Source organism: Ambystoma mexicanum, chromosome 3p, assembly GCF_040938575.1.
Source record: "Ambystoma mexicanum isolate Mex_15411 chromosome 3p, UKY_AmexF1_1, whole genome shotgun sequence".
Taxonomy (NCBI): domain Eukaryota; kingdom Metazoa; phylum Chordata; class Amphibia; order Caudata; family Ambystomatidae; genus Ambystoma; species Ambystoma mexicanum.
Window position 1 is genome coordinate 635,476,156 of NC_090925.1, and position 20,582 is coordinate 635,496,737.

At 45.2% G+C, this 20,582-nt stretch overlaps 1 protein-coding gene across 1 annotated transcript in view; it reads left to right on the top strand.

Annotated features, from left to right (window-relative positions):
* ABLIM3 (actin binding LIM protein family member 3) overlaps positions 1–20,582 on the top strand; it is a 770,500-nt gene that overhangs the window by 490,927 nt on the left and 258,991 nt on the right. The window contains exons 5-6 of the mRNA XM_069651389.1: positions 6,076–6,202; positions 8,213–8,306. Of these exons, the coding sequence (XP_069507490.1) occupies positions 6,076–6,202; positions 8,213–8,306 (221 nt within the window). The remainder of the gene's footprint in view (positions 1–6,075; positions 6,203–8,212; positions 8,307–20,582) is intronic.

Below are 20,582 nucleotides of genomic sequence, written 5' to 3' on the forward strand. Positions count from 1 at the left end.
AATATTGAAATATTGACAGTGTCATCACTGGTATGTAAAGTGGGTGTACTATGAGAGAGGGAGAGAGCTGCTAAAAATGACCAACTGACAGCCACAAGTAAACACCAAAGGAGATTTTCTGAAATTGCATCTGGGTATAGCTTCGAAGAGGGCTAGAGCTGTCTATTGTTGGGGAGGCCTACATGCTGACTTGGCCCTGTGGTGGAGAGCTGAGGACCATACTTGAGAGTGGTGTGATCATACCCCTGCCCTGTCCTCAAAGAGGGTCCTGAAATGGAGCTGGACTTCCTGAACTTTAAACAGAGGTTTTCAATATAAGTAGCATTGAGCCATTTGAAACCAAAAGGTGGGGGAATCTGCTTGCCTTAAATCTATTCCCTTTATAGTTGCCGGTGGCGGGTGTGAGGGGCAAAACTGTGTAGATCCTTAGCCTAATTGACTGAATATAATTTAATTAATTCTCATTTAGCAAAACACTCCAGGGTGATGTTTCATCAACATTTGAAATTAACAAAGCTCATTCCCAGTGTATGCTGAAAACTATAGCCTGTAATTTAATTGGGTATCCTATTTTTGCTGTGACCCCAAATTATTTAACCCCTTAACTGCTGAGCTTTAATCAAGTCTATGGAAAAAGGACAAGCATACTCTTCCTTAGGACTTAAGGGGTTGTAATTGTAATAGATTACTTATAGCGCACTTAATACCCCAAGGTTTCTAAGCGCGAACCGGGGATCGAACCTGAGTTGCTCAGCGTCATCTTGCTTCCAAGCCAAGCACGTTGGTCCTGAGCTATCCTCCCAGCCCATTTTAAGGAATAGGGGTGTCGTGGTCCCTAAACAAAAATGTTCTGTCTGACTTCCGCAATACAGACCTTTATGTGAAGGGGGCGGGGGTCTGAAATCCAAAATTGCACAATCATCCCAGTGTTTCCATCCATCTTCCCCAACACAGGCCTTTAGGTGGAGGGGGGTCTCATATCCAAAATGAATAAATCATCCCAATATGTCTGTCCTGCTTCACCAACACAAGCCTTTATGTGGAGGGGGGTCTAAAATCCCAAATTCATAAATCATTCCAATTTTTCTGTCTGACTTCCCCAACACAGACCAAAGTAATGGGGGGGAGGAGGCTATAAAACAAACTGTTAAATCACCCTGTGTTTATTTTAATTCAAAAGTGTGGGTGAAATAAAACTTGTCATATGCATTTGTACAAATGTGTAAACCAAACTGCTAGACTTTTAAGCATGCTAGAAAATCTAAATTGCAGAGCACTGCATATATAAATTGATTTTGTTCATTGACCAGTGTTTATTATTTCTTGAATTGAAATTGGTATAAAGCAAAGTATTGTAATTTGTGTTTTCCCCAACAAACTTGTCTGATTATTTATGTAAAAAGAAGTTTAATTGCGTGCCACAAAGAACGTGGTGTGAGTAGTTTTAGTATGATCTCTGTTACCTATAATTCAAATAAATACAAATGTTTTTCCTATAAACCGGCCTGGTTCTTGGCTCATTGGTGGCACACAGGGAGGCATCCAGGGGCCATGGGCCTCATTAGGACCCTGGCGGATTTCGCGGTGCTAAATGCACCGCGAAGCACGGCGGAAAGCCGTCGATAGCGCCATGGGGGTTGGCGGATTTACCGCCCCATTCCGACCTTGGCGGAGCGGTAAATCCCCAATCCCCATTCTGCCCTTCCCCATTCCCATTCTTGCCCCATAGGGTATAATGGGAGTAGGGAAGGAGTTAATTACGCCACCGTAAAATACGGTGGCGTAATTAACAACGAGGTCCCGTAGCGCCATGGTTTTCTCCGCCTGGTAAAACCAGGCGGAGAAAACCTCCATGGCGCTAAGGGAACTCGTAGTACGGCGGACGGGTCCGCCGCGATTAGCGCTGGCGGAAACCCACTCCGCCAGGGTCCTAATGAGGCCCCATGAGATTAACCGGAAATTGGACTAACAAAGAATTGACATTGAACAGTTTGTTGTATGACACCTTGATTGGGGAGGGAAGGAACTCCATGTGTTGAGGGTGGCCTCTCAATAAACCGTACAACCCGGAGTTTAAAACAAATAAAACAATAGTTTATTAAAGCAGCACATTTTACAGCCACAATTTCAGAACAAATGGTCAAAAAGCCAGACAATGTACAATTGGTTCTTTAGGGGAACACCTGAAAAACTCCAATAGATGCCAGATCACCAATAAAGTGCAGGAGAAATGTGCAAAACTTGTTCATGTCATTGTATACAATGAAAATAACATCTGGCCTGTTGCAACCATATATGCCAGCAATGCCCTGTTATATACAGATTCATGCTGCCAGTGCCCAAACTATATATTAGTATTCCTGTTCTAAAAATATTCTCAAACTGACTGTGCCCAATTTATTCCATCTTGCCACTGTATGAACACACGTTCATACTGGCTTTGCCAAATATATGCTAGTATATGCAAAATATATGCCAGTGTTAATGTTGGCTAGGCTCAACGTATCTCAGCATGCCACTGTAAGAAAAGACTGTCATGCTGGCTCTGCCCATGTGGGTATTGGCCCGTAAGGATCCATTTTCATGCAGCCTCTGCTGTGCCCAATATATACCAGCATCTCCTAGAAAGCACAAGTGCCTGTCAGTGGCCAAGAATATACGCCTTCATTGCCTATGTAAAACATGTTTCTGTGATACGTGAACCCCCTCCTACCCAACCCATCTTATATCCCACCAAGGCTTCTGTGCACACATATTTGTAAAAACACACACAGAGAAAACTGCATCATACTCGCACACCAACTCTCCATCTCTCACACACCCCCACACACACACTTTTATTTACCTACTCTGACATTCCGCCTCTGATGTCCACACTACTGCAGCAGAGCGCGGGAGTACGAGATGGGAAAGCAGGTATCTGTCTCTCCACTGCCATAGCTGCATACTTTCGCTTTCCATCATCAGTGAGAGGTGTGCAAGAGCAGATAACCACTGGCCAGCTGCTCACCGCAGGGGCCATTGCCCCCATTCACTCACCCATACATATGCCACTGTTTATGGGCCACCATATCGCGGCCATCGAAATACATCACAAGGCCTTTGGAGAATGTGGGGTCCCCTTCACAGATTAGAACACCCTTATTGTCGGCACTGCAGAAGAGTCCATTATGCCCATGACAATTCTCTGTACTACAATTTTGAACAACGGTGCGGTCCGGAGCTACATGCTCGTACCTAGTGCAATATGGCTAAAACGCCACAGCTGTTCTTGCTTGGGTATAATGTGTACTCTAGGCATGGATATGTGCAAACGTGTGGGATGGTATTCAGCCAATACCTTCAGTTGATGTATGTGTGGCAAAGCAAGACCCCAAATGTTGCACTGTCAAATCACTTGGAATATACAATTGAGACATGTTATCATGTAGTTAAGATCTGTCTGAATAAATGTCTGCAGAGGAGGTTATTGGAGCAGAGAATGCACATGTGCCTGTGACAAGGAAGGCCAAGATTCTAAGTGCAGAATTGTAAACACGCATAGATGGCTGGTGCAGGACGAAACAGTGAGTTGAAGGTAGCCTGACTTCACTAGCCAACCTTGCCAGTGCCTTCTCTGAGAGGCTATGTTGAGCCTCCGCCTGAAGCATTCCTGAAGGTAGCCAGTGGCCTTTATGGTGACATAGTGACCACTCTGGTAGGATTGGCGGACAGATCATGGCCAAAAGCCCTGTCCCAGTTGGTGATGGCCATGTACAATGGGCCAATCACTAGTTATGGGGATAGCAGGGTACAAGCTTGTGGGTCTTTGGGGTGTTTTGGGGATTCCTGTGGCAGAGTTAAAATAGCCATTGGGCATATGGGTGCTTTGTGTGTGCCCACGATAGACCAGAAGGCCTTTCACCAGGCAAAGTAGCCGCAAGGCATGGCACCAGGCCGTGCCAATTGGGTGGTTAGTGTAGTAAAGCCTCTGCCACGTATGGCTGCAGACGATGCCCAGTGGACATATGGCATAGTTATGGGGTTCATGCAGCTACCCCATGGCACAGGCCCAGTCAAAGTAGCCATGGCCGTGCCTGGTTGGCCATTCGGATCATGCAAGGGTTTCGGCCCAGTCAAAGTGAATGCTGGTCAAGGCCAGCCAGCATATTGCCCAAGCCATAGTCAATCCACTCAATGTACCCACTATGGCAGATTGGCTTGGGCATGAGCCACGAACGCTACAGATAGGAGGATGTATATGGCCTGCAAGCTATGCCCAATCAACACTTTGAGAGCATTTGACCCTTCTGCAGACCCCAAGCCACATGATATGCCAACTGGGCATGGCCTCTCTGTGGGTCCAGTCGTACTAAGTACAGGGTAGGGACTTCGACTCTGCCGCATGAACTCCCAGTCTATCTGATAGGCTCTCTAGGCATGGCCTGTGGCCGTGGGGTAGTTTACCTGGTGCAAGGCCTTTGACCGAGGTTTGTTCGTAAGTTGTGGCCCAGCCCCCCCTTGCCACCCAAAGTTGGAACTGGCCATGGCATCTGCCCCCCCCCCACACGACACGTTGTTGCTGGCCAGGGGCTGTGGCTAAGGCCTATGGTGAATATTGGCTTAGCAAGGCCATGCACTGAGTCTTGACTGACAGCTAGTAGTCAGTGGGACATTCCTGCTGCCTGGTCCTGAGGTCACATTGACCACATTGCTGTCCAATGGGAGCAGAGCCATTCCACGTGCCACCCCTGTGGTCCACCTGTCATTTTCTGGGGCTCAGACACAGATGTTGCCTGGTGATCTTCTTAGTGACTCGTGAGCGACTGTCGCTTACATGTCCAGCAGGAAGCTTGCAGAACCCCACAGCTAAACTGTTGTTTTTTTGCAAATTGTGGCTCAGCGTGACACAAGAGGGTCACAATATGGCCCTTTTAAAAGAAAACCTGTGCAGGTTCTGGTTGGACCCTGAGAACATCTTCCATTCGGAATGGCAGCCCCTGAAAACATTCTGCCCCAGCAACCAACCATATGATCTCTCTTTCAAGAACCTGTCTTGGTGCCCCCTACTCAGTCTGCAGGCTCAGGTCAGGGCCTACACTGATGTTTCAAGACATCCCAAAATTGCCATTGCCACATATTTTTCAGAGGCGAATCAAGGCTTGGCTAATAGATTTGTGTCCAACTTCTGGCACGTTAAAAAAGCTGGCTATTTTTATACCAAATTTGTGAAAGCACACTTGCACAATGAGACAGCGCTCCTCACAGGTCTGGGGTTAATCAGTCAAGTAGTTCAGGTTGCAGGTGAAAGCAAACGTTTGTCTTAAAAGAGATTAATGGGATAATGTATCTTGTCAGACACCAGCTATAACCTCATCCCATCTCCCCCTTAACAAAGATGCATGAAAATTGAGAGTCGATTCTATATTATTAGGACTATTTTGTGAAGATTACTCGGACGACAACAAACATAAAAAGCCACACAAATAGTGCTCTACCTGTGGGGACTCCAACCTAACCATAACTACAGAGTGGCAGGCTCGGACTGGCCTATGGGGCAATAATAACCAAAAATGCAAAATGCTGCTGTGGGCAAGTCTTTTCAGTCAAAGTGGACCACTTTATTGACAAACGTGGGCCAGTTTCATGAGTTACTTCGCAATGTGGTTAGTAGTTTTGACCAGTGTTGCTGAATACATATTTTTTAAAATGCGATATTTTCATCACATTTGATGAAAAAACTCCCCCTTGGGTACTATTCAAACAGTTTGTCATTGCCATTTGCAATTGTGGGCCACGTTTTCATTGATGCCCGAGATAATGCTATGCCCCAGTCCGACCCTGCAGAGAGAGCATCGATAACTGCGCCATGTTTGAAAGGGATAGTGTGAGGCAGCTAGACACGCGCACACGAATCCTGCAAAAGGCTCCCATTCCATTATGGAGATGCAATGACGGCCATTTATAATCAGACTTACACTGTGTGGGACTTGAGGTGTTAGGAACGCTAGACACGCAACGCACGTGTTGAATAGTCTGCATGTCCCTGCTGCGCGTGCCGTGTGAAATGAAACACCCTCTTGCTTTCTTTTCCAGACTGTGCCGGCTGCAAGGAGGAGATCAAGCACGGGCAGTCGCTGCTGGCCCTGGAGAAGCAATGGCACGTGAGCTGCTTCAAGTGCCAGACCTGCGGCATCATCCTCACCGGGGACTACATCAGCAAGTGAGTGCGGCGGCTGGGCTGGGAGCAAGGGGGGCGGGGCTAACAGGGATGAGGGTGGCCAGAGGCCTCTGGCTATAAAGAAAAAGAGTGGGGCTTGAGACAAAGTCAGACACATGTAGGGTGACCAGATTTAAAAAGTAAAAAACCGGAACAGGGCAACTAACATAAAAGTAGGACTAACTCTTGAAAGTGGCTGTTAAGGCGCTACAATTAAGTAGTGTTTGGAGGAGAAGGGGGTTTAAGTGTTACTGCTCAAAGAAACACACATTCTAATTAATGTATCACAAAGTAACACTATCTTAAATTGTAAAATGCAGCATTTCTTCTGTGTGAGATTGTGCATTCCTGCCTGCCAGCTATGAAAAGCTACTACAAAAAACCGGGACCACTGCAGTTTCCAATGGGAACATAATCTTGAGAAAGGGGGACCGAGCTCCAAATTTTGGGACAGTCCCGGCAAAACCGGGACATCTGGTCACCCTAGCTACATGTCGGGCTCCAGAGACCTCAAGCAGCCTTACTCTTTGGAGGACAGTCTCCTTCCTGACATAGATGGTGATGCTCAAGTCACACAGAGCCTACAGAAAGATGTCAGCTTACACTCAGGTGCCAAGCTGGTTAGTGATGCGGTTTATCGATTGACCATTACTGACCACGTTACCATGAGAAGTTGTGCCGTTCTGTCTGTCTGATTGTCTTATGGACTGAGTCATTGACATCTTCTTTGCTGCTTCATTAGGCTGTGAGGTGTTTGGGTGGGAGCCGCCAAATAGAACCAAAATGTTTTCATTGTGGTGTTGTACTGTAACATTTTCAGTAAATGTGTGGAACATTTGTGGTGAACCCCAAAAGTGATGTCAACCTGCTCCACATTCTGCCTCACTCTGTAGCTTTTTGTTACTAAATGGGAAAAGCATGATCTTGATATGTTCATGTTAACACAAAGGCTTATCTCACACGTACCATCAAGATATGCACTATGTTGTGTATTTCCCACTGTGCAAATCAGCGGTGTAGTGGTCCTGAATCTCCCAGCCTTGTCTGTATAGAGAAGAATTGTGACCCTGAACAGGGTGGCAACCAGACCAAGGCCTGTGGGGTGAAAACTAAACAGGGGCAAGGAGAGTGGGAAAGGGGAAAAGTAGTGGGAAAAGTCAGTAAAACAAGAACGTACAAGCTGAACTCACAACGTGTAAGGGAATAAACATGTAAGCGTGAGTGATTGTGATTGTTGGAATATTTGCATAGTTTTTGTGCGTTTTGACCAGCATTGTATACATTGGTAAATCAAAGAATACCTAGACCCCCAAAGGGGAACTGTGACTCAAAGGCTGCAACAAGATTCTGAAGAATAGACCTGGGAGTTTCATAACACCAACTTATTCTCTATGTCCCTAAGATATTGTGGCATAGAATTCCTGCTTGGGCAGAAAAGAGTTGAGTTCTTCCTGAAGGGATCCATCAATAAACGCTGCTCAGATCTTAGCCGCGAGGGACATTCGACATATCTTCAATGGCAAAGCAACACATGCGACTGCAAACGCTTCACTAAGTGCCATCATGCCCTACCACAGTTTTTTCTTCCATATTGAAACCGCGGCTCTAAATTGACAACCACACCTTTCTCATCAGGAAGAACACCTCCAAAAAATCTCTTTGAGTATGTCCGAACACATCTGCAAAATGCACTTCATCACCCGCAACACATTGTCGCTGACAGAGAGCTCATTATTTGCAGAGAAACTGGGATAAGGTAGTCCTTTAACACTCAAATTTGATGTGAAATTATGTTCAAACCTGGGGGTCAAGGCATTGATGGTGACAATTAATAACTGAGCTCCACCAGAATCTGGTTTAGGTCCACCACTAATTTTGAGAGTGGGTGCTATCAAAGTGAGTTGGAAAGAAATGAACTGAGATACAGCAGCTGTCGTGTTTTGTGTGGCCTAATCTGGTCGTTCGTGTCTGGCATACCTGCTCATTTCTGTCCTCTTTCTGTCTCCTCTACAGGGACGGCGTTCCATACTGTGAATCGGATTATCACTCACAGTTTGGCATTAAGTGTGAGACCTGCGACCGATACATCAGTGGACGGGTTTTAGAGGTATTGTACCGCACATTGCACAAAAGAAAATCATACCTAAATGTCAATTTTAGAAACTCTTCCAATAGAATGCATAAGTCCACTTCTGCTCCTTAAAAAGTAAGTCCTTGGCTGATTTTTCCCAGAGATCATTTGTCTTTTTGTGAATATATTAAACTGGAAATGTTAGCATATCTATTCACTGAAGAGTTCAAATGGTTTCTTTAAAAAGGGAATAACAGCAGGAGTGGAAGAAGCAGGTGATGGAAAGGAAAATGATAAATACAGAGATGCACGGAGAGACAGTAGGAAATACAGATAATGCTAAGGTTGAGGAAGAAAAGATTGGGCTGGTTAACAGTGGCATACTGAGGTTGGGCGAGGGGGAAACAAAGGATAAAATGCATAGGAGGATGGAAATAGCCAAATGTAAACCTTAATATTAATAACAAATAATCACAAACTACAGAGACCTTCTAATCATAGAATAAACCTATGAGCTTCAAGATCGTACCACAGTGCAAGCACAGATGAGCCCTTATTCAGCTCCACCTAAGTCATCTAGACCTTTCAGGGTCTGAAACAGGAATGTCTATAGGTACAGAATTTCTTTAATCTCTGTTTTTACTTCTGTTCGGCAAAGGCTTTTCCCACTTAAATTAGAGGTTAGTCCAGCTCAGTGGTTAGTTTACACTAAAAGTGTCATTTTGGTGGACACCACCACGATGGGACTACAGAGATACTTTTCCAATGTGTGGGTGTCTGTTGACAAAAATGAAATGGAGATTAATGTTGCAAAAACCAAAATCATGAGATTCATACATAGAAAAAACAAGACAAAGTAGCGCAGACTCCAAATGCACAGAAAATTGAAGTTATCCCGAGGTTCAAAAAGGTAGGACTCATTTTACAGGAGCATCACAAGCCGTCCATTCATTGGAATGAGGCCAGCTTAAAACCACAACACTGGTTGACTGTTGAACGCATAGTTGATTGAAAAAAAGGAGCGTCTGTCTTCGATGTATTTCGGAGGGCAGGCGCTGTGTTGCAATTGGTGCATTTTGGAGGCAGGAATTGTTATACACTCCGATGTATTTTCAGATCAGGCAATATGTTGCACTTAGATGCATTTGGGGACAGGAAATATGGTGCATCTGGATGCATTTTAGAAGCAGGAAATGTTTTAGATGTATTTTGGGGAGAGGAAATATGTTGCACTTACATGCACTTGGGGCTGTGAATAAGGTGCATTTAGATGCATTTTGGAGTCAGGAAATGTGTTAAACGTAGGTGTATTATGAGGGCAGGAAATGTGTTGGACTTAGATGTATTTTGGGGGCAGGAAATGTGTTGGACTTAGATTTGGGGGCAGGAAATGTGTTGGACTTAAATGCATTTGGAGGTAGAAAATATGGCGCACTTAGATGCATTTTGGAGGAAGGAAATGTCTTGCACTTAGATGTGTTTTGGGGAAGGAAAGATTTTACACTTAGATGCATTTTGGGAGCAGGAAATGTGCTAGACTTAGATGTATATTGGGGCAGGAAATATGTTGCACTTAGATGTATGTGGGGGTGGAAGGAAATATGTTGCACTGAGATGTATGTGGGGGTGGAAGGAAATATGTTGCACTGAGATGTATGTGGGGGTGGAAGGAAATATGTTGCACTGAGATGTATTTGGGGGGGAGGAAATATGTTGCACTGAGATGTATGTGGGGGTGGAAGGAAATATGTTGCACTGAGATGTATGTGGGGGTGGAAGGAAATATGTTGCACTGAGATGTATGTGGGGGGGAAGGAAATATGTTGCACTGAGATGTATTTGGGGGGGGAGGAAATATGTTGCACTGAGATGTATGTGGGGGGGAAGGAAATATGTTGCACTGAGATGTATTTGGGGGGTGGAAGGAAATATGTTGCACTGAGATGTATTTGGGGGGGGAGGAAATATGTTGCACTGAGATGTATTTGAAGGAAGAAAATAATGTCACGTTTAATATGTGCTGGTCCTTGTGGTTAAAGTGCTATTTGGAAAATGTGCATCGTTACGTCCCATGGCTGCATAGTTACATGTTCCTGTCTATCTATCAAAACATTAAGCACTGTGTAACCTTATATAAAAGACTTGATGAAAATAAACTCTATACTTTTGATCACACGTATGCCATTATAGTACACACTATCCAGCAATTGTAGAGGAAAGGTTAAGATAACAAATGAAATCCTGGATGTTCAGCATGGTCGAAAGCACAGGGTCATGCTGGCCCACGCGGCACCATGGGGGGGGGGGCTGGACTTTCTAGCTCCTCTGATTGGACTAACATGGTTCCCTTGTTTCCTGAGCATGTTGGCCTTGTGTATTAAGTGCTCCTGATACAATAATAATAATGATAATAGCAGCAGAGGGGAAAGCTGATCTTCATCTCTGGTCAGGAAGGCTTCCACGAGAAGCTTCCTATGATTTCCTTGCATCACACTGGAGCTGGCCGGCTATTGCAGTTCTGCTTTCAAGGCGTTCTAGATCTCCACCAAGGGATATGCTTAGTAAAGAGCACTCAGGGCGACAGCTCTTCCCCAGCATCTTCTTACGGCTGGCTTCTACAAGCAAGCCGAACAGCAGCAGCAGGGGTACAGGCACCATTCTAATATGTCTGGGCGAGGAACACAGTTCCTAAAATGGCGTCACCTCCGGTGGTTGCAAAACCTAGCGGCCCTGTGAGCTCTCTGTCTCAGTGCGCTAACCCACACTGTCCAGGCCAAGGCAGTAGGCTTATAGCAGTGGCAGCTCAAGCCCGTGCCCAAGGGTGTGTGTGTGTGTGTGTGATCAGCAGTAAAGCAGGCTACCAAATCTCAGGCTATGAAGTCCCCAGGGTGATCTTGCCCCTCTCTCGCGCACTGGAACAGTGAAAACGTCACATGTAGTCATGCAAATTCTTCTCTAACAGACAATGGGCTTCAGATGACTCAGCGAAGATGCCCTGGTCGGTGGCATCCCTCAGGAGGGTGATACCCACCCAGACCTCACGAGGAGAAAGAGCATCCATTGTCCTTCACTTTCCCCACTTATATTGCGCATGCAGGGGCTGGGGACCAATTTGAACTGTAAAAGATTTGTCAAAATATAAACCCTACACATGTTCAGTTCCAAGATAGTTGCCAAACACCCCATGCATTGGTTGCCCAATTCGCTGTTTCGGGAATATCTCACCGATATACAAGCTGTCGGTTGGCTTTACCCGTTTCCCATCATGTTCAGAAAGCATACACTCATCTAATGGTAAATCACCTTCGGCATATCTTTAGGATGTTTACGACAGTGGCAGAGCAAGCACCACCTCTCATGACCTGCCATGCTTACTGTAAGCACCAATGAAAGGACCCTTCTTAGTTACCCATTGATAGGCACAAAGGATGGCAATAGTCCTCTAGCCAACCGCAGACGTCCTGTATAGGTATGTGGTAGGTAGAAAAGGCTTGGCCCGCATCTTCTTCCTAAGCACCCCCAATAGTAAATGAACTGGATCTTGACCTTGTGAGACTGTATCATGCCCCTCAGTCCTGATCAGAAAGGTTTGTTATAGGCTATGCCTTTATGGCAATGGTGGTTGTTAATAGTTTTGGTGACTAATGTTTGTGGTTGCAACACCCATCCCAGCTGTGAGAGGTGTTTTTCCCAGCTGGTGGTGACCATGGCCATGCAGACCAATCAAGTCATACTAATGTATTCATACTTGTCAGCCCTGTTTAGCAGCCACAGAAATGTGGCAGGCATATTCTTTATCTAAAGTGGAAATGGTATTCTGGGTGGACAATACAAATCTCTCCTCTTCATCGTCTATTATGCGTAGCTGGCAATATCCACTATGGCAGGTGAACCTAATTAGTATCTTGCACACTAAGCGTATCAATGAGTTCAACAGACATTGCACAAAGTGGAAGCCAATCTGAGCTCTGCCCCTTGGGCTTTTAAGCTAGGGCTAGAAGTCTAATGCATAAACAAAAGAAAGGCTTAATACTGTTTTAGTCTTCCTTAACACAATTTATACATTATTGTAACTTGATGTCAGGGGGACGTTCCTGATGGTGCAGGGTCCTTTCCTCGATCCAGGAAACTCTCGGGAAGCTCTCAGACTGCTTGAGTCCAACAAGCGCATCGACAGAGACGTGGTGAACAGTGCACTGTTTCGCGGATTCGGTCCGCTAGCCGGGCGACCATCTGCTGGACCCTGGGGGTGGGCTGGGCAGAGCAAGGTGCCGAAGGTGTGGAGAAGCTCTTCCTGATCGAAGAACGAAGGATGGAGGAAGCTTGAGCAAGCAACGAGCGGTGAGCGCATTCCACACCCCACGAATGCCAAACCAAATTGGGGACAAAGTAATAACGCCCCGCATTCTCTGCTTCGCCAGGTAGTCTGTGATAAAATAAGTGGAATGGCATCTGAACTGATGATGCTTTGAATACCCTAGAGTGTAGAGAAAAGCTAGGGGACCGGCAGAGAAAACCACCCTTTGTGCCAATGACTAATGTGCCAAAACATGGACACAACGTTTTGGAGGATGCAGAGGCAGTGAATAATAAAAGCATCTACTGGTTTACATATGTTATGGAATGTCTAGCTTTAATAAGATCAGACATAGTCAAATTCTGCCGGATTCCAATGGCCAATCAACACGCTGATTATATTCAGGTATTTTTGCGGTCTTGGGACCTGGTAGATGGAATTCTTGCTATTGATTTTCTAACATTCCCTGTTAATGGGCCTTCAATTCTTATTAGTCCTCATGCCCCTATAAATAACATTTAAGGTAAGGCTGAATCATTTACCAGCAGGGACATCATTTCACCAAAATGCCAGGGGTAGTGGAAGTAGCATCACACGACCCTTGACCCCCTGATGACATCACAGGAAGTGACGTAATTTGACCCCACCCCGAAGTGATATCGCGGGAAGCGATGGAACATGACCTTTCACCCGTTGACAAAACAGGAAGTGGCATCACATAGCATTGTACACTGTGAAAAATATGGTTACAATATCACTATAATGTGATGTATATTTCATACAAGAATGGATCGCCATATGTATCGTTAAGATCAGTGTGTATAGGCCCATATTACCAAGTTACTGTGAATGCAAGCAGACGTCCACGACCAGGTGATAATGTGTTATTATATAGCACTTACACTTAAACTCTTTATATAGAAAACATATACAACCAATATCACCCAACCTGTGTTGGCACTCATTTATCAACCTCAGAAGGATGAAAGGCTGAGTTGAGGTGTTTAAGAACAGACTAAATCAGTGACTCCCCCCCTGAAGGATGAAAGGCTGAGTTGAGGCGTTTAAGAACAGATTAAGGGCCTGATCACGACATTGGCGGTAACGCTGGTGGTATTACCGCTGGCGGTATTAGCCCTACCACCGAACTCCCCGGCGCTAATAGCGCCGGATCACAAGTTCGGCGGTAATGTAATTCCCCATTCCCCATTCGGGAATGCCCCATTCCCCATTGGGCTCAATGGGGAAAATGTGCGCTCTTACCGCCGGCGGATTTTCCAAAAGCTGGGGCGAAATCAGCAGAAATCCTGATTTGGCGGACCCTTAATAGCGCGACCACCGGATTTAAGGGTTACCGCCAAAGTCGTGATGAGGCCCTAAATCAGTGACTCACCCCCTGAAGTGTGCCTGAAATAAACCTTTAATGAGTCTAGCAATTATTGTATAGAATTCCAGAAAAAACACATTATTTGGTATTCCTATTCTTTCTTATTCAGGGTCAATGCTGAAAGTGTTAGACTTATGGCACGCCTGTTCTTATTTTTCCTATTTTTTTAACGGGCCTGAACAAGAAAGCCAACCACTCCAGAAGTAAAGAGCCACATGGTGCTGGCCACAGCCCAGGAGCTTGCATTACACAAAAAAAAAAAGTTTTTTTTTTTTTTTTAGAGGTCGCAAGGGAGACCACATAGGTCACAGTTGTGACCTCTGGTGACCCCTAAATGACATCCCTGTTTACCAGTAGTCAACAGCTCTTTGCCCGTATACATGCCAATGTGAGGGAGGAACAGAACGAGGGAGTGAGAGGTTGGGAACTTGGAGAAGGTGGACTGACTGGAGCAGGTTTCTATTCCTCTCCCGTCTTATGTGGCATGTCAATTACTCTCTTGGAATATCGCTGGAATATCAAAGAACTTGGAGGACCCTAGCTGGATCGATTTTATGAGAAGGTTCCAGCTGATCCTCCTACAAGAAACTTGGCACAATAGATCATCAGGCGTACCGATTGTTCTGTGTTCCTATCAAACATGATCTAAAAGGTAGGCCATGTGAGGGGATCCTCATTTGGTTGGATTCCACACTCAATTGGCAAGTGAGCGTGTGTTCAACTGATATAGGGGAACCCCAACATTTGGCAATATAAACAGGACATGATAACTGGTTGTTGCTATTTAATATATATAAAAGACCTTCTGAATCTACAGAACTTGAGGTAGTGGAAATGATTCATGAATTGATTAAATCTGGGGAGTGGTCGCCCTACCCAAAACCACCATAATTCTAGCAGGTGATCTGGACATGCATCTGGAACTCATTCATGAGCTGGAGGGACTCTGGCAAGATTTGGACAATGCCTGTGATATCCCTTTGCTGCTGGCAGACCGTCCTAGACAGGTCCATCAGCCTGCTATGGATACTGTCTGATGTTTGAACAACATGGAGCTTAGGACCCGTAATGGCCGGTTCCTAAGAGACCAACCAGCAAAACTTAAGTTCATAGGTCATAACAGGATGTCTACCATAGATTCTATTTTGATCTCAGCCCAGGACTGGGCCAGGATCAGTGGTTTTGGAATACTCGAGAGAGTTGAGAGTGGCCACAAACCCTTAAATACATTGATCAATTTTGAAATGGCAACTAATCCAATGTGTGACGAGCAGAGGAGGGCAGAGGCAATTGTCCTTAATGAACATGCATGAAAAACGGTGAAGTAGGCTAGAGCAATTGACCAAGATCTAAAGCCCACAATAAGTAAAGCCATTTTGGAAAACCTTGCAGTCATTAGCTCAGACATCACCACTGATGGGGAAGTGGTAACTGAGCTTAACAAGATGATGCAGAATGTGGTCCCTTGTCTGATTTATGCAGCCCCCAGAGTAAAAAAAAAAGAAAACGTGCAAAAGTCAAACCTGGCTGGTATGAATCCTGTGGAGATGCAAAAAATAAGATATCGGCATGTCTAAAGGCTCCAGTCGTAGTGGATAACTCCAGCTTAGAGAACACAGGAGCGATTATAAGTTGGTAATAGCAAAGAAAAGAAAATGATTATGTCACTCAAAGTGGGAGCATTTGCTAAAGGCATATGAAGAAGGGAATTTTTATCTCCTATTGGAAACTGGTTGCCGGAAAAGAGGTGAATGGGCAATTAAGTCTACAGTGCTGTATTAGGGCAGGAGTTTGGGGAACACATTTTGTGAATTTGTATAGCAAATATGATGACACCAGGAAAGTATTGTTGAACCCAGGCATGGTTACCAGCGCCAAGGATGGCCTCCTCCATTTTAACCCAGAAGAAATGGTTAAAGCAATATTGGGTCAAAAGAGTGTTAAGGCATATTGGACAGATGGGGTACCAATAGAATGTACACTTTTTAATGTCTTGTCGAGACTGGGCACAGTTCCTGCATCTCAGAGAAAGGCAGCAGTGATACCAGTATATAAAAAGGGAGGGAGGTAATTGCCAACAAATTACTATCCCATCTCTCTTCTCGATAGTATGTGCTAGATATATGCAAAGGTGTTTTTTACATATCTACAAGCCTGGGTGGATGACAATAGAATTGTTTGTGACCTTCAGGCAGGATTCCAAAGCCAGAGCAGTACAGTATATCAAAGCTTTCAATTGTTCCTGTTAATCCAGAAATACAGTGTGTTGCTGAAGATAAGGCTACAAGAAGTCTGTGTGGATCTCAGGGCAGCATTTGACAACATCTTGAGGGGTGAACTCTGAAGGATTATGAGGGAAAGGGGGGCACCCATAAAATGGATTACTGCTATTCAGTCATTATATACAGAGAATAAGGCATCTGTTCGTTTTGGGCTAGTCGGGGAATTAACTGATTAATTTGGAGTGGAAAAGGGGGTAAGGCAAAGTAATTAAAATTTTGACCTTGAAGTCTATGGATTGGACCAAGATGGGCAAGGTTAGTTACCCGGCTTTATCTTATGCAGAAGTTGCAGTAATATTGTTAACTACACTGCAGGGATTAAGAACAACATTGGATGTATTTTTGGATGTTTGTGGGTCCCTGGAATTGCAATTAAATACCAACAAGACAAACATCTTGGCAATTAAGCCACAGTTTGGTACGTACAAAGGTCTGGATGTATATGTGCAAGAAAATAAAATAAATTAGAGCAGACAAGGTTTTATGATTATCAAGGAACAAGATTCCATGAGAACTCTGGTTGGTCATCCCGATTAGTCAAGGCTGCCACGAACTTGGGAAAGTATGCTGGGCCACGCACTCTTTTTTTATTAGACAAGGCAGAGGAGCAATTTCTCCTGCACTATATCTATATCGAAGGCAGGTGATACCTGCCACAACCTTTGGTGCAGAAATTTGGGCTTATATGACTATGAGTGAATTGCAGAAAGCGGAGAATGCAATGCTAAAAACCCTACTCTAATTGCCACAGAGCTCACCATCTGCACTTTTGCACTTGGAATTAGATATCCCCCCTATAGGAATTTGTTATCTGCATCTCCAGTATCTACTGGCTAAGGCTGTGGAGCTCAGATAATTTGGGGTCCTACCGAGAGGCATTAAAGCATTTATTGAGTTTGGAAGGGGAAGTGTATTCCATGAGTAGCTCATGTTAAGAAGCAATTAATGGGCTTACATGAAGAGGCACTGTGGGACTGAACTGAGAGGATAGTTAAGTCTGACCTAGCCAGGGTAAAGAGAATTGTGTAGATGCGAAATAAGGAGTTGATGCTGGTTGCAGCCAAAAGACTTAAGCTGGGTCCAACCTATATTAATGATAAACCGGACGTTGGCCTGGGTAGTTATTTAGATGATATTCCTCCGCCATATGAGGAATCTCTGTACATTCAGTTTAGAATGGGTACACTCCATCTGGCATCCATTACCAAATCCTGTGGTCAGGACCGATCTGGAACATGCCCATCATGCGGTCTGGGAATGGAAACTGTTGTTCAATTTCTATTTATTTGTGGCAAATTGATACCATTGAGAATTTGATACCTTAAACCTCTTTTTAGGACTGCTGGCCTTCGCTCGACTATAAAGGCGCTTTCTTATTCACTCAGGGTCTAGGTGAGTTCTACGCCTTCCACAGGACCATAGGTTGTCTCCACCCAAAGCATATTATGAGGGTCACAAACTTCATCTCGCTGTGTGAGCAACAGCGCCCCCTTTGTGATCTGAGTTTTGCATGTGTCCCCTGTTAATTTGTGAGAGCCTGTGCCCAGCATGAGTGTGATGTCATTATTAGCACCAGGGGCAGGGGGGCCCAGCCAATCAGATTCCGCAGTTTGCGGGCTGTAAACTTTAATCTCAGCCCGCGTTCCACAAAACCTGACCCCGTTTTTTTTGTACAATTTCCCAGAAACCCCCCCCCCTTCCATGACCCAGTTACATGAGTGTTTTGCGGTGGTGGTTGCCGCCACCTCACTGCCTCTTGCTTTTCCAGTCCGCCATGGTAATGCAAGAGGGTCTCCGTTACCATGGTGTCCATCTTAGCAGCCATGGCGTCCATTTTAGCAAAGGATTTCCATTCGTTGAACAGGACAAGCGGCATCCTCTTCATTGACGGAAATTCTTTTTTTTTTTAACACCCTAGATAACCGCTTTGGTAACCTGTCGTTATCATCCCCTTCCAAGGGCTGGAACGAGCGTTAACGTACCAGTGCCCTCATTATAGGCCCTCGCTTCGCTTGGGCCTATAATTTGAGCTGGCGGGCCGTTCCCCCGCTCTGTTCGTGAGATAATCCCAAAGTATAATGTTCCCTGCATGTTTGTTAGAGTGTGTGTTTCACCCCAGTCCTTTAATCCTGAAATGGGGATTGCATTAGTTCTTTGTAAGTGTGTGTCTTGTCCTTTAAAATAACTCTAATCCCCTGCACCTCTTGTAATAAAGTAAGTAGAACCTACAGGAGCTCTACTGGACATCATGTGTGCAATGTGCCACCTTTATTAACCCTAACATGCCCTTTCTGTCTGCAGTCCAGGTTCCTCGCGTTCATGTATTCTCAGTGGTGTCCTCCCTTCTCTGCCTCCTGCATAAGCTTACACAACAGTAACTGTGTCTACTGGTAGGAGGCTGGCTGTGTTGTGGCCACATCCCCCAGGGGGCAGCCTCTCCCGCAGGCCCTGAAAAGCCAGTCTGTTGCCATGGAATCGCATGCAGCACTGCTGCTAAGCATATGCCTACTCATGCTGCCAGGGCCTTGTGTCTTGGCTCTCTGTCGCATAGCAACTTTGTTGTATAATGAATGCTATTTGTTGGCCACGGTGCCAAGTGCATGCTTCAGGGATTTCGGCTGGTAATATGAAAGGGCACAAAACGGGAGTTTATATCCCAGAATCTCACTGCCTGACATGTTGAGGTTTTCAAGGCTATCTCAATCACCAGACAACCTGCGATTGCTCACCAACTCATTAGCCCATTGAATTGTGGAGAACCATTTCTACAGCGCCCAGCGGTTCCGTGTCATAATGTGTCTGCAAAAATGTCTCCTGTCAAAAAAGTCGTCATTTCTTGCGGCGACATTATTGCATTGAACATGCGGTGGACACCCCGGCAACACCTGATTTTTTATTTTTTTTACAAGGGGAGCAGGGGTAATCCCCATACATAATGTCAGCATATATAATGTCAGTATTGGCGACATTATGTACGGGGACATTATGTGTGGGGACATTATTTCCTGATACCCGCCCAGCATACACCGGCTAGTTAAATAAAAGATCAGACGTGAAACTTAGGGTCTCTGGTCGCACAGAACCATCCCGTCCGTAATCCATTAAGATGGTTTCCCGGATAACTGCAGTGCTTGTTATGCAATGTGCAGGCATGCTCATTTATGGGGGGATGAGTGAGTGATGTCAGTTGCATAGCTCCCAACCTTTTTTTCTTTTCATTTATTTATGGCACAGACCTAGCATTGTGAAGCAACAGACTACTGTACTTGGGTGGGGGTTGCAGGCATACACTAGATGGTTCCAGGTTGGATCCGTATTTACAACATTGCATTTATTACAGCCCTACCAATTCGCTTACAGTGGAATGGTTAACATGTAACAGTGCTGAATGCAGATGTGAAGTGGAATTGGTGGGTGGGCTGTAGAGGGTGGCTACCGAGAGGGATGCTGAGCAGGGTAGGTTTGGGGGGTGTATCTTATGTTACGTTACTGCGCCCCTATACAGTCACAAATCACCACTATGGTGGTCTCAGAGCACCAAACCAATTATTCTTTGCCTGCCAATCCATTACAGAAGGGTAAAGAACATATGCAGATCAGGCTTGGGCGCACCCCAAAAGGGCCGGTCTACCCCAAACTGCTAGGTCACATCCCTTCTGCACGAGACCACAAGCATCCCCAGACATGTTTTGGCCTGGTCGGAGTAGCTTGGGTCTCTAAGGACAGCAGGTACGAGACCCATGTCTGGGCATACCCGTCCCACTCGAAGTGACAAAGCAAAAACAAAGAGGTAATGGCTGGAAGGTTCAGAATGAATCTTAACCTCTGGCATTGCTCGGGGCAACCCTCCAGACCATTGTTCTTTGCCTGCCAAGCCATTACAACAGGGGAAAGACCATATGCAAATCAGGCTTGCTCCCACCACAAAAGTCAGGGGAAGTCTGGTTTCATCAGTAAGTGTAAAACTAGGTGGCCAGGATGGGAAAGAGAAAGAGTAGATAAACCATTGTTTTTTTTTTTTTTTAGTTTGGGCTATTAGGTATCACTTGTGACACCTATAAGCCAAAACGATTGCATTACAGTACAGATAAGGTGGAAAGGGATATGAGGAGGGACACACAGTTGTAGGTGCCCACCCATTGACTGCCCATGGCCATGCTAACTCCTATGGCCATTCCCAGCCATTCTGCCTATCTCCGCCAAAACACCTCCTCATGGGAACTCCTTAAACTCACTTTAAGCAAGCATTGCCATCAGACTTTGCACTTGAAGTCAAGCAATACCTGACAGTGTTTTTTCAAAGCAGTCTTCTGAGAGTTCATGACTTAATTGGCCCTGTAAACCAG